The 25,113-nt window shown below is 36.2% G+C and overlaps 1 protein-coding gene across 2 annotated transcripts; it reads left to right on the top strand.

Moving 5' to 3' along the window:
- The first annotated feature begins 986 nt into the window (after window positions 1–986).
- Window positions 987–25,113, top strand: LOC130806663 (E3 ubiquitin-protein ligase PRT6). 2 transcript variants are annotated; one of them, XM_057671824.1, is made up of 19 exons: window positions 1,004–1,236; window positions 8,002–8,053; window positions 8,138–9,111; window positions 10,523–11,673; window positions 11,831–11,971; window positions 12,894–13,137; window positions 13,231–13,938; window positions 14,347–14,541; window positions 17,251–17,915; window positions 18,570–18,621; window positions 18,696–19,335; window positions 19,545–19,753; window positions 19,849–20,381; window positions 20,599–20,703; window positions 20,814–20,880; window positions 20,975–21,052; window positions 21,304–21,372; window positions 21,501–21,777; window positions 24,913–25,113. In XM_057671824.1, the coding sequence occupies exons 1-18, from the start codon at window positions 1,183–1,185 to the stop codon at window positions 21,570–21,572; spliced, it is 6,009 nt and encodes a 2,002-aa protein (XP_057527807.1). In that variant the 5' UTR covers window positions 1,004–1,182; the 3' UTR covers window positions 21,573–21,777; window positions 24,913–25,113. The 2 variants fall into 2 exon arrangements, with proteins under 2 accessions (XP_057527806.1, XP_057527807.1); XM_057671823.1 differs by having other exon boundaries at window positions 987–1,236; window positions 8,002–9,111.

Raw genomic sequence — 25,113 nt, 5'->3', positions numbered from 1 at the left:
AGACCAACAAACGTCATTATTTGTCATGATTATTGTTTGTGCCTTCGTGTTTGTCTTGTATTTTTTAGTTTAAGATGTATTTTTTAGTTTAAGATAATTAGTCTTAATATTTATCTTCCTTTGCATTGTCTTGCTTTCCTTCATGATGCCTATGGCGTATTCTAGGTATGTCATTTTCATTTGCATTTCTTTCCCGAGTCCTAGTAACTGCAAGTCTGCAACGTCTTTATCTTCTTTGATAACGGTATGATTAAATGTCTTATATTTCCAAACCCTATTAATAACTCCTATGAGCAGAATGTGTACCGGTGATGATGATGAAGATGATGATTGATGATGAAAACGAAAAGTTGTGTTTGGTTAAATTATGAGTTTTGAATCCATTTGAAATAGAGGTAAAAAATGTGTTTTGTCATATAAGAATTGTTCGTTTGGCATTGTTAGCAACTACTTAAAAAAGAAACGTTGATATTATTAACGGTTTAAAGCTTAGAAGAAAAAAAAAAAAAATAAAACTAGCCAAAACCTTTTCAATCTAGTGGTTAGTTGTCTAAGTAATTATACATTTATAATTTATAGATATTCAACTGCTAGATAGTTGTGAAATTATTAATGTTAGATATAAGAAATTTTTAATGTTGGAATTATTTGTTAAGAAAAATATAAAGACAAATTAAGAATGCGTTCATTATAAGTGTAATTTTTTCTTTTGGTTTTGTAATTTATAAAAAACGACAACTAAAAAATGAAAATTATTTTTTCTTTAAGAGTGAGAAATTTAAATTAGATTTTTAAAGTATATATTAAATATAAAATATATTTACGTGAAATCTTGTTAAATTTGTCATGTAAAATTTTTTAATATATAATATTTTATTATGCGTACTTAAAAATATTAAAATTAAAAATTTACTTAAAAAAAAATACATATAAAAGGTAAAAATGGACAAACAAAAAAGCAAACGGTGGGGAGTAGATAATTATAAATCTAGTTTCCACTGCAAGTAACAGGCAAACATCTAGAACCCTCAACCCTGTCTATTGTCTAATCTTCGAGAATTGGGTGCGGGAAGCAAGAACAAAAAATTTAAGCTGGGTACTACTGATAATCACACTGTTACTCAAACTTCTCGATCCATCCATTGTTGTTGCTGTGTGGATTGGCTGCGTAACTTTCTACGGATGGATATCGATTCGACGCCATCCACTTTCTACGTTCGTGATCGAATCCTTCAGGTCATCTTCTTCTTCATTAAACCCGTTTTGATTTATGTTTTAATAATTTACATATATGTATGTGACGATTCTTTCCATTTTACCCAATTTTACTTTCTGGATGTCAGCCAAATTGAAGTTTTGGACCTGGGTTTTAGGATTTTCATTTTGGGTTTTGTTTAGTTTTGTCTATTCGTGAAGCTAGTGAAATAAAATTTGTAGGTTACATTTTTGTTGAAAAAATTTTGAACAAAGAATTTCCTTTATAGGTTTTTGTTGAAATTTTTGTCGGAGAATTGTAGATTGGACGATGAGAAATATAGTGACTCGAACAGAGGAAACTCCGTGGGGCGCGGAGAACCTGCTGTCCCAGTCCGTGGGGTGCGGAGTGCGTTCTGTCTTCTTTTCGCGGCTCGCGTAGTTTTACACGGCTCGCGTAATGACGGTTTGTTGGCACGTTTTTGGCCGGTTACTCTTAGTCTTTGACGGTTTCTTTTGTATTTTCTTAACCCTAATTTCTTTTTATTATGAGGTATACTATATAAAGGCCCCATATAATTAGAATTAGTTTATGATGCAATGCAAAACACAAAGTGAGGAAAACTAAGAGAGAAAAAGCTTGGAGAGTCATTGTTGTGGTTTCTCGTGTTCATCTTGTAATCTCCCGGTTTATAGTGAAAAGTTTATTCTCGGTGCCGGTGGATGTAGCTATCACGTTGATAGTGAACACGTTAATTTCTCGGTGTGATCTTTTTTTTGTTTGTTTGAATCTTTATTGCTTTTATTATTGTTTTCGATCTTTGCTTTCGCTGTCGCACAACAATTTGCATCAAGAGCTCAGGTTTTAATCCTAGGAAGAGTTTTTGAAGGAAACAATGGTAGGAGATTCTACGATAAGGATTGAGAAATTTAATGGAAAGAATAGCTTTGGGCTATGGCTGATTAAGATGAAGGCGTTATTAAAGCAGTTGTAGATTTGGCGTCCGTTGATCCCAAAGAGTGCGGCGTCTACGTCGGGATCTGGAAATGGATGGACTGATGAACAATTAGTAGTGATGGAAGAGAAGGCTTATTCTACCATCTTACTAAGTCTTGATGATCATATCATCACGGAGGTTGCTGATTAGGAGACGGCCGCAGAATTCTGGTTAAAATTGGAGTCACTATACATGACAAAATCTTTAACCAACAAATTACTACTGAAACAACGGTTGTTTAGCCTCAGGATGCAGTTAGGTACGCCATTAAGGGATCATCTAGAAAAATCTTAATTCTATTTTACTAGATTTGCGTAATTTAGAAGTTAAGATAGATGATGAGGATGCAGTATTAATATTGCTTGTTTCTCTACCGAATAGTTATGAGAACTTTGTGGAGTCTTTTGTGGTTGGCAAAGACTCGTTGACCCTAGAAGAAGTGAAGGCAGCACTTTATACTAGGGAGTTGCGTCAAAAGGCGATAGGTGATAATGAAAGTTATGACAGCGGGCTAGTTGTTAGGTCAAGTAGAAATTCTAGAAAGAAAAAGGAGTCTAATAATAGTAACGGTGCTAGGTCGGATACTTGTAATAGTAGAGATGGATCTAGCAACACTAAGATCATAATATGTTATCACTGTCAGGAACCAAGACACTTTAGGTCTAAATGTCTAGAATTAAAGAATAAATCTCAGGCCACAGTAGTCGAAAGCAAACAGAACAACAGCTATGATTCAGAGGAAGATTTAGCATTGATTAGTTGTGTTGAGTCTAGTGTTTTTGTTGATAGCTGGATTCTTAATTATGGTAGTTCGTTCCATATGAGTCCTCGTCGGGACTGGTTTGATACTTATGAGTCTTGTTTTGGAGCTTCAGTTACGATTGCTAACGGTACTCTATGTGAAGTAGTAGGTATTGGTTCCATAAGACTTCGGACTAGTGATGGGCGAAGGGTTACTTTGACTAAGGTGAGACATGTTCCTGCACTGGAGAAGAACTTGATATCGCTTGGGACCTTAGATGATTTGGGGCTCAATGGTGAGTTTAGCAATGGGGAAGTGAGTATCTTTTAAGGGTTCGGATGTGATACTTAAGGGTGTCAAGGTGAAATCCCTGTATGTCTTTCAGGGTGTTACGCTGCCTAGTTCTGCTGTTAGTGCTTCTACTGGTCACCAGGAGATGACGATTTATGATAGGCATGGGCATATGGGTGAAAGTAGAAGACTGGAATTGTCCATTGGAAATCGTCTCACATGTATCAAGGATGCCTACCTTGAGGAAGACAAGTAGGGTGTTTGGGTTTAAACATGGGTGTGAGCTTAGCATTGAAGCTCATGATCACTTGTATGGTAAGATAGTTAGTTGGCTACATTTGGATAGTTCGTCTTGTGGATTTGTTATGTTCTGTGTTTTAGGTATTTTGTGGCATCATACCTATAGGATAACACCATTGCAGAACGGTGTTACAGGAATAGCAAATTGGACCTTGTTAGGGAGAATCTTATGCATGCTTTCTGGTACTTGGTTGTTGAGTAGATACTTGATTAGTTTGTTCGATCGGGGTTTACACACGGGATTAGAGGTGCCCAGTATGTATGTAGTGTGGCTCAATAGGGTATCGTGTTATCTCATATCTGGAATCTTGTTAGGGCTTTGTGTGTTGTTGTGTATTTTGCAGCAGCTGGTTATGGTGATAGTGGTACCGAGTTTGAGGTGGAGTATGAGGTTAACTCCTCATCCATTTTTGTTCGACCCCAGATTGATGGTGTTGATGCTACCCCAGGTATCTCTCTGACTGTGATTTCTGGTGCTATCTCTATCTCTGTGGATAGTTTAAAGGAGTCAGTATAGGGAACATTCCGCCGATCTAAAGGGTTTCAAGAAAAGCCTATATGTGTTATCGAGAAGTCTAATAGGTTGGCTGTAGGGAGTGTTGTTTTGGTTGCTATAAGTGTGGTAGGTTATGCATTGAACCTTGTGGGATTGGCAAGGTTGGTAGCCAATTTTGTGGAGTCACTTGGACCACCAACTTATGAGCATGTAGTAGAGTATAGTGAACGGGTGCAGTGGCTTGCTATGACTTTACGTATGAGCAGAGTGTGGGAACTATTGTATGGACTGGTAGTGTTACTTAGCTCAATTACATCACCTCATGTTGAGATTAAGTCGGTCTACATGTCTAGAGTAATGGTTCGGTGTTTGAAGTATGCTGTGATGTGTACTTGTTTTGCGCATGCCAGAAGTGTCATTTGTAGGTTTGTGACTCAACCTGAGTGGGGGCACTGGTAGGTAGAGATTTGTTCTCTCTACGGTTTGCTTGGATCAGCTGTTGTGTTTCTTATGTACGGGAATGATATTAAGTGCTTTGTTACATCGGTTGAAGCTTGGGTTGTGTTCGCTGAGTTTGATTATGTCTTGATCTCGGTGATGGTTCTTTGTGATCAACCTTGGTTGGCTTTTGTGTACTACGATTGTGTTTAGTGATCAGGTACTTGATGTTCGGGAGAAGCACAGTGTGGTCAGATTTCATTCGGAATGCACGTACATGAAGATAGAGGTAAAGAAGGTAGGATGGTCTGACAGTCCTAGTCGATTCTTTACTATGCTGGATTCATTAGCATAGGCCCTTAGGGGCGGTGTGAGGGAGCTCACAGGTGGAGGTGTGCACAACCTCAAGGTGGAGCTTGCCTCGTGTACTCGTGATGCAGATGGAGCATTATGAGTGAACTTGTGATGCTAGTTGAGCGTTATGAGTTGTTATACTTGGAAACGAGTATGTGATGGGTCTTAGTTGAAGACTTATCGGGATGGGTCTTGGTTGGAGACTTGTCGGGATGTATGGCTTATGCTTGAGCTTTGCATCGGGTTTGGCTTGAGAATGGTTTTGTTTCACTATGGTTTGATGAGGTAGTGGTTGACTACGTGTTCTCGTCAAGGTGGAGATTGTTGAAATATAGTGACTTGAACAGAGGGAACTCCGCGGGGCGCGGAGAACTTGTTGTCCCAGTCCGCGGGGCGCGGAGTGCGTTCTGTCTTCTTTTCTCGGCTCGCGTAGTTTTACACGGCTCGCGTAATGACGGTTTGTTGGCACGTTTTTGGCCGGTTACTCTTAGTCTTTGACGGTTTCTTTTGTATTTTCTTAACCCTAATTTCTTTTTATTATGAGGTATACTATATAAAGGCCCCATATAATTAGAATTAGAATATGATGCAATGCAAAACACAAAATGAGGAAAACTAAGATTGTTGTGGTTTCTCGTGTTCATCTTATAATCTTTCGGTTTATAGTGAAATTTTTTCTCGGTGCCGGTGGATGTAGCTATCACGTTGATAGTGAACACGTTAATTTCCAGGTGTGATCTTTTTTTTGTTTGTTTGAATCTTTATTGCTTTCATTATTGTTTTCGATCTTTGCTTCCGCTGTCGCACAACAGGACGATGAGAAATTTATGAATTGATGTCAATGTAGTTCAAGTTATTTGCTAGTGTTAGTCTTGATTTTCGCTTTTTGGTGAATCAAATTTGCAAGATGGAATTTTTTCCTTGGGTCTTGCATTTTTATGACTTTGGTTCTTGGATGATTGAAATGAGTTGAGTTTAATGAAGTTGGCATGCTTTTTATTTTTCGAAGTTGGTATTATTGGTATTATGCGAAATGGTTTATCGTAGGTTACTTGTAAAGGCTTTTGGAAGGCTAAATTCCTTTGGAAAAACATTCTTGTCTTCTTGAAATTACGTGCTTGATTATGTATCTTTGTTGCCTTGAGATAGTAATTTGATTGAACTATGTCAACTTCTTCCACAAAATAGATAACAACATAATATTGTATAATTATCTCAACCAATAAAACATAATTCGCTAGTTAGTTCGCCTTTTGGATTCGCGATTCGCTCAAAATGGTTCAAAAGTAGCCTAAAATCGACCATAATTTGTTTTTTTATTCGCGATTCACAAGGCAATTAGCGAATCATGTATCACTGATCTCAACATCTAATAAAAAAAATTCAAGATTAAGACATTTATAGCCTATTAAGAATCTTAACCCACTAGGCTTTCAAGAATTTTTTTTTCTAGTAAAAGCAAAGTAGTTTTTTGAATTCTTGAAAAGTTAAAGTATTAATCTTAAATTTGCATATCACTAGAACTTATAAGCCCATGCTTGACTCTATGTGTTAGCATACTTCATAAAATTAACTAAACTATATTCAAGCATAAACAATCCAAAGAGTTTATATGGAGTTGACCAGATAATCTTGGGCTTGCAAGAGCTTTGAACTATATAACACTTGGCCTCAATAGAATCATATATCTTAGTGACATGGGTTGATCATTTGGAACAAAAGTAACTAGAAGCATTGGACTTTAGACTTATAAAGACTTCCTAATGTTTGGTAAGAAGATTGAATTTTGAGACTTGGAAATCTTCCTCTAGAGGGGATTGATGAGATTAATTTGTGGCTTTGCAACGATGGTTTTGTTTCATACTAGCTTTTACAAGTTTTTTGAAAGAATTTCGTCCATGGTTTGAATTTTTGAAGTCAAATGCTCGTCCCATGAGCATGTCCTTCGTTGAGATTTACCATATGAAACATACTTCATTGGCTATTCTCTTTGCGAATTCATAATTCGCTCAACATGGCCCAAAAACAGTCTAAAAGTGAACATAATTTGCCTTTTCAATTGACAATTTGTGAGATAAACAAATCAAGTGACACAAGATAACCCATTGCTTCTTTTCACTTAGGTCGTTGTCGAAAGAGAAGATCTCGTTTAAGGATTCCTTTAACAGAGCATAACTTGGTTTTATTAGCAATTTAAGTCTAAATGAAGAAGGTTCCTTGTCATAAATAAAAAATCTAGAAGAAAGAAAACATAAAAATCAAAAAGGAAAATCGCTAGTAGAAAAAAGAGGAAAATTAAAACAAAAAACCAACAAATTTTTAGAGTAGACGGGATATCAAGAATAGGAAAATCAAACGAAAAAAAATGGAAGTAGTCTAGAAGAAGAAACGAAAAAAAGAAATAAAAGGAGGTACCTAGCGGTGGTGTAGGCATGGGGAGAGAAATCCTCTAAGTATTAGAATTGTACATATGACATTAATGTTCGTTTTCTTACCCTTGTTAGTAATGACAAAGAGGTTGTTTTCGAATTTTGATTGACACCTTGGTAACAAATATCATTTGCCACTTCACATAAATAAGAAGTGCACACGATTTAATAAGTTATTTTAATATGATCTACTATAATACAAAATCAATAAACTAATAAACTATATTCTTTGGCCCCATCAAGAATGGACATGTTAGAATTGTATGAAATTTGTTATTTTTCCCCTTTCCTCTTGGTCTTTCTTCCAAAAAAATAATAAATCCTTTTCTATTTTTTATAAATGTTCTCTCTCAAAAGAAAATCACAAAAGGAAAAAGTGCATAGAAGTGTGCCTTTCTATCATGCAGAGCCACACTAAGAAAAATGATTTTTCTTGAGCCAACCTTGAAGCCGCATATTTTAAAACTGAGCTCGTAGATGTTGTCTAGCAGCACAATATGACTTGCCAATATCCCTAAAAGATGAACTGTAAATAATCTTCCACTCAGGCTTTGTTTCTCAAATTTAAAATACAAAGCAACTATAATAGGGTTGTGTCATTGTGTGCTCCTCAGCCTAAATTACAGTTAATCTTAGCACAGCAGCAGAATGAAACAAACACAAAATTGTATCATGAAACTTTGGAATAGCGTGTTTATAGTTTATGACCTATTTTGACATCATATTTTGTGAGATTCTAAAATTTGTCTTCTTTGACAGAGGCTCACAATAGTTGGAGTTCCTGAGGAGTACATTGAAGATCTTCATCCTGGTTTGATTCGCTTTGTAAAAATTAACAAGCCTTTGTTGTCTGATATAGTATTGGCTATTTTACCTACAGACCTAGATATTGCAGGAGTGGTTGGCGAAGGAAAATTTGGGTTTAAGAGAACACGGGCTCATAATGACTTGAAAGATGTCTTTAGTGAAAGCCTGCTTTGGATAAAATGGTTAATGTTTGAGCAAGAACCTACTATTGCCTTGAGAAATTTGGCTAATTTGAATGTTGGTCAACGTGGTGTTTGTGGTGCTATCTGGGGGAAAAATGATTTAGCATTTCGCTGTAGAACCTGTGAGCATGACCCAACTTGTGCGATTTGCGTCTCTTGTTTCGAAAATGGGAACCACAAGAATCACGACTATTCTATCATTTATACTGGAGGGGGTTGCTGTGATTGTGGTGATGAGACTGCCTGGAAACGGGAGGGCTTTTGTTCTAAGCACAAAGGGGCAGAACAAATGCAACCTCTACCAGTTGAGATTGCAAACTCAGTTGGACCAGTATTGGATCTTCTTCTCAAGTACTGGAAAGGTAAACTATTGGTTGCTGAGAACACACTGAAAGGAGGTTCATCCAACAAACATGATACTGATCTGCGAAAAGTAGCTAATGAGTTTTCATATGTTGTGGTGGACTTGCTTATAGATTTTTGCAATAATAGTGAAAGTTTGTTGAGTTTTGCTTCTAAGAGATTGCTCGACATAGTTGATTTACTGAATGTGTTGGTTAGAGCTGAGAGATTCTTAACTTCTGAAACGACAAAAAAGTTGCATGAGTTGCTTCTCAAGCTTCTGGGTGAACCTACATTCAAGTATGAGTTTGCTAAAGCATTCATAGATTATTATCCTGTTCCTGTGGCGGAAGTTCTAAGGACATCTAGTGAAAGTGTTCTCAGAAAATATCCTCTCTTGTCTATGTTTTCTGTGCAAATCTTTACTGTACCGACACTTACCCACCTTCTTGTAAAAGAACAACATCTCTTGGCTGTTCTTTTGGATTGTTTGGAGGAAATTATGATTTCTTGCTGTGTTGACAATGGTCAGATTCAGGTAAAGTTTTTAATTATTTTGATTAATTGTAATTTTTCACTAAGGTATAGCATTTTAATATTACATCAACAATCACATACATAGGCCCATTCCCATGTGTTGGGGACTTGGGGTTAAGGATTTACCATTGTCATATGTGGGAATAGTGGTAATCAAGCAGTGATAGTTTTTAGTGTGACATATAATGCGGAAGCACTTTCACTAGCATGGCAGGTGTTTGAAAAAGATTAATTAACTTGACCCAGCTCCCCCTTCTTCCACGAAGAAAAAATAACTTTTGTTGTCTCTTGTGGTAAAGAGGCTTGGATGTGTTGACAAGAGTTGGTATGGGGAGAGGACATTTCTAAGTTCTGGAACATCCCATAGATAATGTACGTTGTATTGATAAGTGTATGGGAAAATATAAGACATTAGATAATGACTTCTAGATAAAGATTAAAGCATACTCACTGATGTTTATTCTTATAAATCCATCTTTTAAATAATTGCATCTGTTTTAATTCCCTTATCTCAAATCCATTCTTGGTACTGGAGACTAAGATTATGGTTCTTTAGTTTCTGATTATAATGAAGTACTATAGTAAATGACTCATTATAATGGACTTTATTTGTTATAGATCTATTTACTTTTATTCTCTAGAGGAAAGAATTTCAAAATTCTAAACAAAGCTAAAAAAAGGAGAATAAGAGATTGACAGACCAACTTTCTATTTTTTGAACTCTAAAATTCAAAATTATATTATGCTATGTTTGAAAACGATGATTTCATTTGGAGATTTGAAATTGGATCAAAGTTATTGTTTGGCGAATCAAAAATTTTCAAATTGGGATTTGGATCAAATTCCACCATTGCTTTTAGAGTAGTTAAAGTTGAGAATTTGAGAATGACTACCCAAACCTTGTCATTCTCAAATACTTCATTTATGATTTCATAATTGAAATCCATAATTTGAAATGAAATACTTGTTCCCAAACACTACATCATAATATTATAAATTGCCGTGTCTGTGTTTGTGTTTGTGTCCGAATCCTAGATGGTGTCCCCTTGTCCTAAATTTTCCAGCATGCCGAATTCTTGTGTTGGACACCCAAACCTGAATGTGTCTCGTTAACATTGTTTATATAATGTGTGTGTATATGAATATTTTGGTTGGTTACTTGTGTCTATCAGTATTCAAATATCTTATCCAAAGGTGACAAAAGCTAGTTTGACTGTTAATTTTTTATTTATCATGTCTTATTAGTTGGTTTTATATTCCCAGTTGATGATCTTTATTTTTTTGCAATCTGTACCATCATAAATTTTTAATTTTTCTGAAGGAATTGCTTTTGTTTTCAGTTAAATGACAACTAGTAGACATTTTTTTTTTTATATTTTGCATTTTCATGGTACTGGGAATTTGATGTGCAGTTTATCAAGTGGGTTGCTGTATATGATTTATGTATCCGTGTTACACAAGACATCAAGTTTATTTTAAGCCATTCTGCCATAGCCATATACGCGACTCATAAGCAGACAGATATTGTCACTGCTTGGTTGCGAATTTTGGCCTTAGTGCAAGGCATGAATCCTCAAAAGCGAGAGACTAACATCCATGTTGAAGAAGAACAAGAAAGTTCACATCTGCCTTTCTTGATGTGCAACTCTATTGCCTCCATTCATGTACTTTTACTGAAGGGTGCTTTCTCTGCTTCTGGTAGTGAAAAAGTAGATGAAGAGGCTTCTAGAGAGATAGAGAGACAAGATACGGATGAGCAATATTGCCCAAGGCTTGCTAAAGTTGGCAGGCTTTCTGAAGAAAGCTCCATCTGTGGTTCAGTGGTCCACAGTAGTGTGTCAGAATGTGCGTCTCAGGAGTCTGGTGGTAATCTTGATTTTGTAGTGTCAACTTCTGTTTTAAAGTTGATATTTGAGTTAACAAAGGCTATAAACGGTTGGTTGGTTGAGAGTAATGTTGTATCTCATGACCCCAAATTATTAGCTTTCAAGGAAGCGTCATTGAGAGTCAAGGATGGATTGTGCATTTCAGGTTCGTCTGATGGCTCCATAACTGAAAATAGCCATAAAGGTAGGGGTAATCATGGAAGTGATGAATTTCAAGCACAATTTTTGGGTCATGCCATTCCGATGGATACCGGGGAAGTGGAAAAGGATGCGAGCATCATGGAAACAGAAACATCCTCCGAAAGAGATGTTTTATTTTTGTTGGGTTTTTCTGATTGGCCAGATATTGATTATGATGTAAGTTCACAGGAGGTATCAGTACATATGCCTCTGCATGGATTACTGTCTCTAATCATGAAGGATTTGCTTAAGTACTATTATGGTAAATCTATGCTGACAGATAAGGGTGGCAATGTTTATCTGAATCTTGCATCAGATGATCATGTTAATTTCTTTTTGAAAGTTCTTAGAGGCTGTCATCCAAATGGATTTTCTTCGTTCATGATGGAGCATCCTCTGCAAAGCAGGGTATTTTGTTCCCAGGTTCGAGCTGGGATGTGGAAAAAAAATGGTGATGCTCCAATAATATGCTTCGACTTGTATCGTTCTAATCGCTGGTAAGTACAAATGATTTTCAAATTGAGGTTAGTCTATTAATCTCTATCCAGAATGCATATTTTGTGTTTGTGGTTTCAGATCTTTTGCATACCTGAGGAGTTGTTTGTCAGTGCTACTTATTCATTTGGTTCTTGAGAAATTTTTTTTTTTCTGCAGGTCTGATCATGAGCTGGAGCTTGATTTATTTTTACTGCAACTATGCGCTGCATTTGCTCCTGCTGATCTATTTATAAAAAGAATCCTGGAACGTTTTCAATTGTCCAATTACTTTGATTTGGATCTCAAGCGTTCTAGTGAGTATGTTATCTCCTCACACCTTGTGAAATGCAAATTAATTAATTTGTGCAATTAAATTATCTTCAACTCTTGGAGATTCTTCAACATGACTATATGATTTAGGCTGCCCTGGTTTTTGTTCTAAGTTTTTGGATAAAAAGTTCAAGGGCCAAGTGCCAACTCGTTTCCGTAAGGGCTAATATCTTTATCCATAATGTTGTGCGCATATGCTTGCTTGCAACTTTCCTCGCAACAGGGATTAGGAAAGCTATATTTGGCTGCTCATTGTGTATTGTGTTGTGCTCCTACTGGATTATGTATTTCTAATTTTGGGTCTTTCTTATCTGTGGATAAATAATAGGGAAGCAGCGGAATATTCTACACACCTTTGTTGAGATGAGTTAACTGCAGAATCATCAAATTCGCTCCTATGGTTACCCCCTCGCAAATCCTAATTCAGTTTGACTTTGACCTTTCCCAAACTCTGTTTGTAGCATCTCAATTTGCTTTAATTTACAATCTAGATCTATCAAGCACCCATTTCTTGGGAGATCCTTCATCCTTTAGGAAGTTGACCAACCTATTGTTAAATGACTAATACTTGAAGGAATAAAGGACAGTTTACCAAGATAAATAGTTCGGTAAATTGTATTTTACGAGAGTTCTCCTGTTAGACATTTTATCTTTGTTACATGTATCAGATTATTGTCAAAATGAAAACCTTTTCAAAACAGCATCTTCATCTAGAGTTTTTCTGTTTTGAAATAAAATTGGCTCCTTGATCCATGCTCTATATCTCTAAATGATTAAATTCTGTATTATTCTGACTTGACATGATTTATGAGTTTAATTTAATGTTATATGTTCAATTTTTGATATTTTTAGATGAGCTAATCTCATCCTTTTCATCAAAGTGGTTTACACTTTAATTTTGTATTTGCAGGTATGAACCTATTTTAATGCAGGACCTGCTCACTCTAATAATACAGATTGTCAAAGAGAGGCGATTCTGTGGACTAACAGAATCTCAGAGTCTGCAAAGAGAACTGATATTGAAGCTTGCAAGTGGAGATGCTACACACAGCCAGATTCTCAAGTCTCTACCTAAGGACTTATCTAAACTGGATCAGCTGCAAGATGTCTTAGTTAAAGTTGCTCAATACTCTAAACCATCAGGAATGAATCAGGTTTTGTTTCTTAGCGTCTTGTTTTTCTCTCTTATCTTTCTAATGTTTATCTGTACTAGTGTTGCATTCTTACATGTATGCTTTGTACTCCAGGGAAAATACTCTCTACGAATGCCATACTGGAAAGAACTAGATTTGTATCATCCATGTTGGACTCCCAGAGACTTGCAGGTTGCTGAAGAGAGATACTTCCGCTTTTGCGGGGTTTCTGCACTTGGTGCTCAATTACCAAAGTGGGACAAAGTTTATCAACCACTAATTGGTATAGCTAGAGTGGCTACTTGCAAAACTATTATTCAGGTCATTCGGGCTGTCCTCTTTTATGCTGTCTTCACTGATAAATCAGCGGAATCACGTGCTCCTGATGGGGTACTAATAACAGCTCTGCACTTACTTTCACTAGCACTTGATATTTGCAATTTGGAGAGAAAGTCGGGTCATTTATCTCCTCAAAAAGGGATTTGCAGTCAGTTGCTAGGCATAGCTGCTGAGGAAATTGAGGTGGGATGGCATGGTGAATCTGGTCGCCAGAGTTTACTATCACTTTTGATCCTGTTGTTGAGGTTGCAGAGGAAAGATAACACGGGCAGCTTTACAGAAGCAGGAAACTTCAATATCACTTCACTTGTAGAAATTCTGTTGAAGAATTTTGCTGAATTAGACATCAATTGCATGACGAAGCTGCAGAAGATGGCTCCCGAGGTTGTTAATTACACAGCTGATGGAACAGTGAATTTTAATCCAGTTTCTGATACTGAGAAGCGGAAGATGAAAGCCAGAGAAAGACAAGCTGCCATATTGGTAGGTCTACTCAATGTGATTTCACATTTTGGTTTGGCATGAATAATCTAAATACTTGGTTTTGAGTATATGGAAGAATTAAGAAAACTAACGGTTTAAACAAAGAACGAACTCATGTGATAGATTAAGAGGGAAAATAACTTGAACTCGAAGTGTGAATTTTTTTGGGATACTCCAAAAGGGTATGTTTGATTAAGGGACTGGGGAGCAGCAAATGGTGCAATCTCATCACTCTAAGTTTCGTGACTCTGCCATTGGGCTGTCAAAGTGTGGGAATTTCATTAATTCCAATAGTTGCCACTTTACTTGGTTTTTTAGCTTATAAATTTGACTGTACTATTCAAGAAAAGCCTCTTGTGATAGTTTTTTATAATCTGATTTTGTGATTTGCCTTAATCTACCACACAGGCAAAAATGAAAGCTCAGCAAACCAAATTTCTTTCTACTGTGAAGTCATCAGCAGATTCTGTGTCAGATGATTCTAGTTTCGGAAAAGAGGAGCATACATCTAATGTACCTCAAGATTCAGAAGAAACTCATGTCTGCTGTCTTTGCCATGATCCAAATTCTAGAAACCCTGTGTCTTTCCTTATTTTGCTGCAGGTATACTGATTTTATTCTTTGTTACTGATAGAAATCATTTTTATGGATTCTTTTTTTTATCTGGCCTTCTTTTTTGGGAAATAGGATTAGGAAAATTGTGTGGGGTTATACCTTTTCTAATTATCTTTTTTAGGGGAAAACCTTATAAAATACCGTAATAAAAAGTCTTTTTATTATTTGGTTTTTATTGGCCTTTTTGTTAATTCTTTCATTCTCTAGATAGGGAGCACAAAAAGATAATAGTGAGGGAGAGAAATGTAAATGAAATAAATACGAAGAAGGAAAGAATGTAAAGGGAAGGAAAAAAACGTTAGCCAGTAGGGATACCTCCCTACAAGATACCCAACAGTTAATTTTAATTTAGTTTTCTAAAAATGATACTTGAGTAAAAAATAGGTGGAGTGGTCAGAATTCAGAAACATCATGGGATAAATGAGCTTGTAAATGAATTCTCTTTCTCTCTATCTTTCTTTTAGGGTTTTATCTGCCACCCTGTCAAGTTCTCTTAATTTTGAAATGGGGGTGGGAAGAGACTGCCTTTACATGTATCAAGATCAATTTTTTAAAGCTGTGAGCCAACAATTTCTTAAAGTATCAACCATGCCCACTGTCCAACTCAACTATACAGTCCTTGGGTTTTATAACAATAGTTGTTTTTCCTACCCTGGGACCTGGGTGAAGAAATCCTTACAGAAAATATCCAAAAGAGATTTTCATACTTCAATTTTTAGCAGACTCCTTATTTTTTTGGGAAAAATTTACATTTATAATCCAATTTTTCACCCACCATTGAGAATAATCCCACCTTTTAATTATTTTCCAATAATCCCAACTTAGAATTATCTTCTAATAATCCCACCTTTGCTATGTGTTTCCATTATCAGTCTTTTTGTTAAATAAAAGGAAATTACAACAGATTTTAATAAAATAAAAAAAATGAAAAAATGTCTAACCCCCTTCCCCCAACCCTTGTGCCGCTACTCCCACCCTCTCCCCCACCCTGTATGACCCACTCCCCTCGCCAGTTTCCACCCCCTGTCCAGTTTTCCCCTCTTCCTTGCCACCATCTTCCACCCACTCTCGCTTTCTTAACGTTCTCCATTAACTATGTCCTTCCCTTTCCCTCGCTTCTTTTATTTTCTAAAGGATGGGCTCAACCTCCATTGAAGGCAGCAATGTCAATACTACAGTTGATGTGGCCAATGTGGGTACAAATGACTTGAAGCCCTCCAACCTGGATACACAACAAGCTTCCTTAAAACTACAATAGTTCAACAACCTCCCAACTTCTCTCCTACATCTTGGGCTGTAGATGATTTGTTAGAGTTCTCTGATCTGACTCTTCCAGTAAGGTGAGGAGCATGTATTCGGGAATTTTTGTAATTTCTGTTTTTGCAATTAACATTACAATAGTTTAACCATTTAAGAGTTTCATCATTATATACATTATTTGGTTGATTACGAACTCTGTATAAGCAGGTTATCCTAAAGATTTTTGTGGGAGTATATTTGATAATGTACGTAACTTTTCGTGCTGTATATTTGAGAACTTCACTTAAGGAAGGTTAACTTGTGCAGGGGTTGCAACTGGCAAGGGGGAGGAGGTGTTGGGCAGGGGTTGGGGTCGCGTAGAGTTGGGGAAAGGGGTGGGGCAGTGGTGGTACATGAGGTGGGGGAAGCGGGTTAGGCTTTTTTCTTTATCTTTATCTAACCAATATTTTCTTTTTTTTAAAAAAAATAACTTGTGATAACAGGTCATAGGGTATGCTGTGGGCAAACACATAGCAAAGGTTGGATTATTAGAAAATAATTAAAAGATGAGATGTTTTTGGCTGGATTATCAATGTCATTTTTTCATAATTTTTGCAACCACTCAATTTTCATCACTTATTTCATCAATTATTACTATTGGAGCATCCTGTTTGCATCACTTATTTGAACCTTGTAATTATTAGATGTACAAGTAGATTCCTCCCTTGTTGTCACATGCAGATCAAAAGAGAGGACCACGCTCGGCGAAGTGTACAAGAACAAAAATACCAACGCCTTCCCATCAAAGGGGGTTGGCAACATGCATCCAATGTCTTTTAAAATCGTTTACAACAGTTGTCTTTTAACATTCACTCATGTCCATATCTAGTGCTATATTATCCCATAGACCCGAATCCTTTTATGATCGTATCATTTTTCACTCCCTCCTCCCATGTCATCTTTGGTATTAACTAGGCACTCTGTGTATGACATATTCATTTGATTGCTTTGTGTATTAATTAGGTGCTCTATGTACTTGGTTTCTGACTCCATTCAAAACACTATGATTCTCATTTTTGTTTCAGTACCTTCGACTTAGCGTTAACACCTGCTCTAGTTTCATCAACCAAAATTATATATCCTGCAAAAATAGTACACCATGTATAAAAGTATCTAAAAAATACGTAAATGTGTTGTCGAGATAATTAAAAAGATGCTAGGAAATTCCATAAGTGAAGCACCAAGGTCAAGGTGCATCTATTCCGTTTTATCAATTCTGTTTGAAATCCAACAGGACAGGATTTTTCTGAAGTTTTTCTACCATGATAATATTTTTTCTGGTTTATAGCAAGAGGGTTAAATTTATAATACTTGGCTACTAGATGTTATCAGCAATATTCTAGAGATAAGAGAAAGCTTTAATTTTTTTTTTCTTTTTTGTTTTGCATACTTAAACAGAAATCTAGGATTGTAACATTTGTTGACAGAGGGCCTCCTTCATGGGACCAAGGCTCGCAGTCAGATGGGCTGAAGAGCTCTGTATTGGCATGCATGGAGACAGATCCTCCTGCTAGGGATGCTAGTGCTACCTCAGTGGAGAAATTATCTTCTTCTCAATTGGCGCAGTTAGTTGAAGGAGCGATGAATGAGTTTGCTGCTCAGGCTCAACCTGCAGAACTCAATGGATTTATAGACTACATCAAGTCTCAGTTTCCTGAGCTGCGTAAACTTAATGTCCCTGGCAAGTCTTCTGAAAAGAGGGATAAGTGTGTATTTTCTCTTGAATCATTGGAGCAAGATGTGTTTTTTTCTATCCAAAAAGAGATGAGTTGCTTTCATGACTCTGATATTATGTGTGATGATAAAAAAGTTCCATTTGAAGAGGATGGAGCAAGATCATCTTATCCAGTGTCGTTGTTGCTTGGAAAATATATAGCCTCTCTCGTAAAAGAGTCGAAGGATCCTTCACAAAATAGAAATTTACCCAGAGTGGAGCGACCTGCTATATTGTTTCCTTATGATGAAGTTGGTCCCATGTATTATGACGGGATTTATCTTTCTTCTTGTGGCCATGCAGTTCATCAAGGATGTTTAGATCGTTATCTGTCATCAAATAAAGAAAGGTAAGTTCTGCTAGTAATTTTTATATCACTTTACTCCCTAAAAAACTTCCCAAACATCAATATGGTGTTCAATACACTTGTTTTACTGATTCTTTTTTCAAAAATATGAGTGTAGGAAATATTTTGTCTATATGACTCCTTGTTTTTTTTGATGAATTTCCTGTTGGAAGGCTTGCTATCTCTACGGAAGTCCCCAACTTGAATCGTTTCTTTTTGTGACTTTATACAAGAGTACATCCATCTGAATGTTTTGGCTACTCCTGATAAAAGATGGTTGGTGTAGATTTGGATAGAATTACTCAAATTTTGGGATTGTTGTGTATCTGGTTTGACTATTAATTGGAGCCTGGTGATTGTTTAAGGATTGTTATAAATATCTTATTTGGTTAATTGGATGTAACATCTGTGTAACACCTTCCCATTAACAATGTGTTACACCATTAACACTTTGTTTATTTGGCATGTTACTCGTTGCAAGTGATGTTATATGTATCATCACCCTGTATAAAGTATTAAGGGTGTATTGTAATTGTATGCATAGAGTAAATGCTAAGAACCACTAAAAGCAAGAATGTTAGTAGAAGTGTTCCTTTGATGTTCCGCTTCTCCACTAGTCTGGAATGTTAACAGCTATTTTGATGATTAAATGTGCAGACTTATCGGAAGAATGGTATACGAAGACGGCCGTATTGTTGATCCAAGCGAAGTATAGTACTATAAGATTCTCTGTACTCTTTTTCTCCAGGTTTTCGTTATCCTTCACTTATCGCGTTTTTTCAGGGTGAGTTTACCTGTCCAGTATGTCGCCGCCTTGCCAATTCAACATTACCTGCTGTTCCTGATGATTCCAGTAATCTATGGGAGAAGCCTACAGATTCGAGCATCTTTTCAGCACAGTCTTCTAGTTCTTTGAATGCACCCAAGGAGGAGAATGGCTCATTAAAGATTAAATATGCCGTTTCTATATTACGAAGTTCAGCTTCTGTAGTTTCAAGGAGTCAAACGTTAAAGGCTTTGCCTGTGCATAGAAACAGAAGGATAAGGGCTAATCTCGAACCTGTCTTTCAATCTCTAAGTGAGATGTATTTTCCAGGGAAGGATCTCTTTTTAAAGTCAGGGAGAGTGAGCCCTTCTGTTCTTATGTGGGCCACTCTCAAGTATTCACTTGTGTCAATAGAAATTGCAGCTCGTAGTGGAAAGTGCTCTCTGAGTGCAAGGAAGGGCCTTCATTCTCTTTCGGAGGAATTTAAGTCATCTGGTGGATTTATATTGCCGTTGCTTTTAAAAATTGTTCAAAGCACAAGAAGAAAAACGGTGCCTGATTTGCTTTTGAGGTTTAGAGGCCTTCAAATCTTCTCAGCATCCATTTGCTCTGGCATTACTTCTGATCAGGGTCATATGGGAGCAAGTAATGGAGAAGGTACATACATTTCTTTCAGTATAAATGGATATTTACTCTTTCCCTTTCATAAAACTGTGTTTGTTACTGAATGCAGCGCCTTTCTCTTTGTTCTAAATTAATATTGTGATATTTAATTGATTTTTAATTGGCAAAACTTTTGTATGTCTTTTTGTTTCTTTTGTATTGAATTTTATGAAAATGCTACAACAAAAATTTAACTTTAACAGGAAACATTGTGCGCCTACTGAAACATACAAATGGGGAGACGATGTTTCCTGACATGAAATTTTGGTACCAAGCTTCACGTCCTGTTCTTATCTGTGATCCTTTTTCAACTTTGATGTGGACTTTATTTTATCTTCCCTGTCCATTCCTATCCTCAACTGAGAGCTTTGTCCCTCTTGTGCATATCTTTTACGGGATCACCGTCATTCAGGTGTGGTGACACTTTCTTTAATTATAGAAGTATTTATTAATGCTGATTCCTTTTTTGTTGTTTGTGCATCTCTAAATAATTATAATCCTTTGCAGGCTATAATTACTTACTGTACGTACTCAAACTGCAACATCAGTGATTTAGGCTTCCATGATTCCTTAGTTGCTGATATTGCCAAATTAGCTGGAAAATCTGCGATTACTAAGCAATTTTTCATTTCAAATTATATTGATCCTTCTTGTCACCTCAAGGATGTCATCGACAAATTAAGCTTACCATATCTGCGAAGATGTTTGTTGTTATGGAAACTTTTAAAATGTCCTTCCAGTTCACCTTTTCCGTCAAGGATAGGTGACTTCGATAAATCATTAGAAATATCGGAATACTTTGAGGCCAATAATTCTGTAGACCATATGGATGAGGTTAATGAATTGAAGAATCTGTTTGGAATTCCTCGATTGGATATTGTTCTTAAAGACGGAGAGCTACGTTGTATGATGTTGAAATGGTTTCATCATTTCTCCAAGGAGTTTGAGAATCAATGCATTCAGCGTGTCCTGCATTTAACTCCAGTGGTTCCGTTTCAGCTGATGTCTCTTCCTATTCTTTATCAGGATCTGGTGCAGAGGTTTTTTCTTTCCTTTAATTTTCTTTCTTTCTATTATCAATATCATATTATTATATTGTCTTATTGAATTATTGTCATATGTGTTGTTTCTTTTTCTCTTTTGTTTTTTTCTTTGAGGGGATCTTTAAATGTAATTCTGTAGATGTACCAATGTCTATTTATTTTCCTTCAGCTTCCTATATGCCTCAATTTTATGAATTGATGCTGGTTCATTTAGGTATATAAAAGCCCGATGTCCTAGCTGTGGTGTTATGCCAGAGGACCCTGCCTTGTGCCTCTTGTGTGGAAGACTATGTTCTCCAGTCTGGAAACCTTGCTGCAGGTCCAGTATCACTTGTCCATTTTTGTTGCATTCAGTAATAAATAAAATTATTTTTTTAATTTTTGCCAAACTACATTATTCATGAGGTGTGCCTTGATTTGTTTCCATAGCGAAAGTGGATGTCATTCTCATGCCATGTCGTGTGGTGCTGGAACTGGAGTTTTCCTCTTGATTAGGGTTCGGTTTCACAACTTCCTGGCTATTATTATCCATGTTTTCAGTTGTGCACCTTTTTTGCTTTCTCTGAGCTTTTTCGTTTTCTTATGAATAGAAAACTATCATCTTTCTTCAGCGTAATTCACGCCAAGCTCGTTGGCCCTCCCCTTACCTAGATGCTTTTGGTGAAGAGGTAATATATCACCAGACTCGTTGCTTGAATTGCTTTTTTTATTTCCAAGTCTATTGGAATGTTCTTTGTGTAATAATCTTCCATCCAGTCTGTCTATATCATGGAATTAAACCTACTATATCAAGGCTAAGTTTTTGCTTGGGAAAGACTCTAAGGTCTACATGTTGTATAAAAGGAGATGTGATTTTCGGCCTACTTAGTTTCTAATACTTTTATGTTATAGTTTCTAATACTTATATGTACTTTCACAGGATGTCGAAATGTTAAGAGGCAAGCCATTGTATTTGAATGAAGAGCGTTATGCAGCTTTGACTTACATGGTAAGGGTCAAATTTATCATTGTTTTGTTGCTTCCTTATTAGTAATTCTGATTTAGACAGGTGAGTTTTGTTTTACTTGACAATATTATTGCATACAACTTCGTTTACACAAACATTTTGTCCTTTAGGTGGCTTCTCATGGCCTAGATTTAAATTCCAGAGTTCGGCCTAACGCAGTTGGTACCTTCATATGGGTTTAGAGCTCAAAGTGGTGCTGGAAAGCTATGGGTGTTGATTACTTTACTGTTCTACTTGTGTATTATCACGAGTAATGTTGCTAAACAATCATGATGAATATCAGATACTTGTGTACTGGAAAGCTCTGGGTCTTTATCTATCCATGGCCTCTAACTAAGATGGTATACAAATTAGTTCTGACCTGCAATTCCAATGCAGCTGAATCATGTAAGTTTCTTCTCTTTTCCTTGAAGAATTTTTCTATTTTCATTTTGTTATTGGTCATGTAATATTTTTGAATTAAGTAATATTTTTTTCCACTTGCTTGGAAATTTGTTTGTTATTGGTCATGTATGGATCGTAATTATCGACCATTTCCATAGTGTATGCTTTGAGGGGGATAAGATGCACTAGTTCATTCAAATATTACTGTTGGTAAAATATCCAAAACAAGGATACTTTCCCTTAATTTGTTTGTTATTGGTCATGTATGGATCGTAATTATCGACCATTTCCATAGTGTATGCTTTAAGGGGGATAAGATGCACTAGTTCATTCAAATATTACTGTTGGTAAAATATCCAAAACAAGGATACTTTCCCTTAAGCATCTCTTCTACATTCGTCTTAAATGGTTTTACATTCCTACTCACGCAGTCGTTCTGCCATTTTGTACTTGAGCCTCATTTAATTGTCCTTAGTAGAACAGGGCAGTTGTGGAATACGCAAGCATTACCTCAGAATCCCCACGAAACTTTCCCAAATATGTACTTGTAATTTTGTTACTATTGTTAACTTTTCTTGATTTGATTCGATAAAAAAAAGTGCATAATTCGTAGCTGAAAACAGTGTCTCCCAATGCTTATGAATCTCAATTGGATAGAATCCAAGCTCTCCTGTTTTTTCCCTTATCAATGCCTTTTTCACTTGACTATTAAAAGACTAGATAACTCGAAAATTGAATCTTGTCCCACAAAGGGAATGAGGAATCAATCCAACGCATTCAACAGACATATACAACAATAACAAAGCGAAAGGCTTAATCTCAATATATTAGGATCGGCTACATGAACCAATATATCATTTCCAATGTATCGCCTATATGGATTCTTCTTTTCCATCCATTCTAATTTTCTAACCACTCATGTCCTCTAAGTCATATTTGATCTTGCTCGCTCTCTTTTTAAGTCTCCCAAGCTCCGACCCTCTATTTTTCTTACCGATTGGCTAATGCCTGTATTTACACATGCTCAGACCATCTTAAATGATTCTCTTTCATCTTTTCCTCAATATTTGCGACTCATAAACCCTTTCTTATATCCTCATTTCAAATTTGATCCTTCAAGGTATACCCTCTTATCCATCGAAGTATTCCTACTACGATCCTTTCTGAAAGCCCTAACATTCTGATCCATAAAGTAGCACCAGTCTGATGTTCTTTCCATTAAACTTGTTTTTTAACTTTAAGCGCACATCAATCACATAATATTCAAGTAGCCGCTCTCTATTTTTGCTACACACACTTAATTCTATGTGTCACCTACACTTAATTCAACGTACATATGCAAAGCTTTTTATTCACAGCAAGCAAACTCCTTCAAAGTAACTTGCCTCCCTACAATGAAGAAGACAAGCTAAACATGATTGATAATTACAGCTTGGCTAATCTTGACATGATTTTGGATTTGTTGGTATTAAACTTACCCAATGCCACCGTTCATTGGAAATCCTTTTCTTGAAGATGAACATTAGACACTTCCAAGTGAAGCTTTTTCTCCGAAAAACTGAAAATTCATGGGGATCCAGATAGACAAGGTAGGGAAGGTTTACAAAAAAAGAATAGAAAATGACTCTATGTTGTGAATCTGTATAAAGGGGAGAGAAAAACACACCTTTATTCATGGATATAATTATATGAGAAATGGTGGAAGAATGAGAAGTGTAATTAAGTTATATGGTCAAAACGATTGATTAAAATGGCTTGATGATACCTTCCTTTTTATGTGACAGATGAATTTACTTTGTGGTCTCCATTTATGATAAAGTAATTATTACTCATTGATAATTTACAAGAAATAGAATTTGTTAGCCAATTGGGCAGAAAATATGGAGTGAAGGGACATTGAATAAAGAGAATACCCTAAGAATTGTTTATGAACACTAAAAACAACCTAGCTTAACTGAGAGAGATCTGCTACTTCTAGTTCTTGGATGTGTTTATAACAAATATTAAGTGCTCTGCAATAAAAACTATTCTAAGATTCTGATATTAGTGTTATCGTCGTGTATCCTTCATTTTTTGTAAGAATATGAGACTTTTCACTTGTGTATCAAGTCAAGTGGTTACTAAATACAAAACCCATTGATTTTTACCGCTGTAAAATGTGATTGTTACTGCTTTTGTGAGGTTGTCACTCTGAGTGACTCTCGAGAAGTGTTTAGTACTCTGCTGTTCAGTACTGAGAGAGGAGAGTAGTTATGTGACTGTACTTTTCTGGGCCCCATGTCACTCTCATGTTGGGTAGAAAACAGTTTCATCTTCCCATACTCCCAGTGTTTAATCTTCTGCAATATAAATGACTTTGTTCTTGTTTGGTCCATGTCAATTTATGAGTTATGTTCTGTGTCGGTCATGTTTCGGCCAGATTGGATCATTTTATGTACTTTTGCTTCATTATCGAATGCGGTACATTTTAAATGAAAATTTCATGAATTTGTAGTACGTAGAACCATAAAAATGAAGGTTTGTGATTATAGTGGGGAAATAGGAGAAGCAAATGAGTGGATGAGATAATAAGAGAAAGAAAATCACATTATTTTTGGAAAGTGTTGCAGTTTTATGTAAAATCCATATATAGTAAGTGTTGCAAAATCAGAAGAATATTCCCGAGTACATAAGCTCCGGTCACGAATTCTTAGGATCGTACCAATTCGTCCGAGTCTAAGATTACTACTTCTCATGCAGATCTAGAATGTGACCTTCACTTGTCGGTTTTTATGTCAACACACAACAGTTTCTCCATCCAGGATTACTGCCATATATCCTCAAATGGTCCATCAGCTAGCTTTTAATGAGGGCCTATTGAATGTATATTCATCATTCCCGATACGTCTTTGACCCAACTACCACCTCCAGATTTCTTCATTGTAGGCCTAGGATTGTTTATTTGTGTTTCTATACTAAAAAATTCAACCGTCTCCTGTGCTCTTTTTCCTCTTTCGGTTTCTGTTGTGCTTTTCCCGGGACACATTTGTAAGAATTGTCTGTCTCCTTTCAGACGTTTCGTTATGCAGCATTGTGGTATGCATTCGGTACAAAACCGGACTTATACAGTTACTGACAGTTAATTTTATTGTGTGACAGAGGTGTAGGAGCTACAAGTGAAGTATTATGTACAAAACCGGTTCATTTGTCATTTTTTATTTCAGTTTTCCATGTAAATGATTGTGCACAAGTTAGTTTCAAATTTCTGTTGAATTTACTAATTTGGCTGTTATGATGTTTACATTTATCATCATACCCAGTGTATCATCCTGCTCATTAATGTTACAATCTTTACGACAA

The sequence above is a fragment of the Amaranthus tricolor genome, chromosome 2 (genome assembly GCF_026212465.1).
Source record: "Amaranthus tricolor cultivar Red isolate AtriRed21 chromosome 2, ASM2621246v1, whole genome shotgun sequence".
Lineage (NCBI taxonomy): Eukaryota > Viridiplantae > Streptophyta > Magnoliopsida > Caryophyllales > Amaranthaceae > Amaranthus > Amaranthus tricolor.
The sequence above is the reverse complement of the archived record's forward strand: the minus strand, read 5'-3'. Positions and strand labels throughout refer to the sequence as shown.

Excerpts from the sequence above, each read along its gene's own strand:
- LOC130806663 (XM_057671823.1), top strand. The coding sequence starts at position 1,183 with ATGGATATCGATTCGACGCCATCCACTTTCTACGTTCGTGATCGAATC. Across the intron at positions 13,138-13,230 it reads AACCATCAGGAATGAATCAG|GGAAAATACTCTCTACGAAT; the intron begins GTTTTGTTTCTT and ends TTTGTACTCCAG. Across the intron at positions 21,053-21,303 it reads TAGATGCTTTTGGTGAAGAG|GATGTCGAAATGTTAAGAGG; the intron begins GTAATATATCAC and ends GTACTTTCACAG.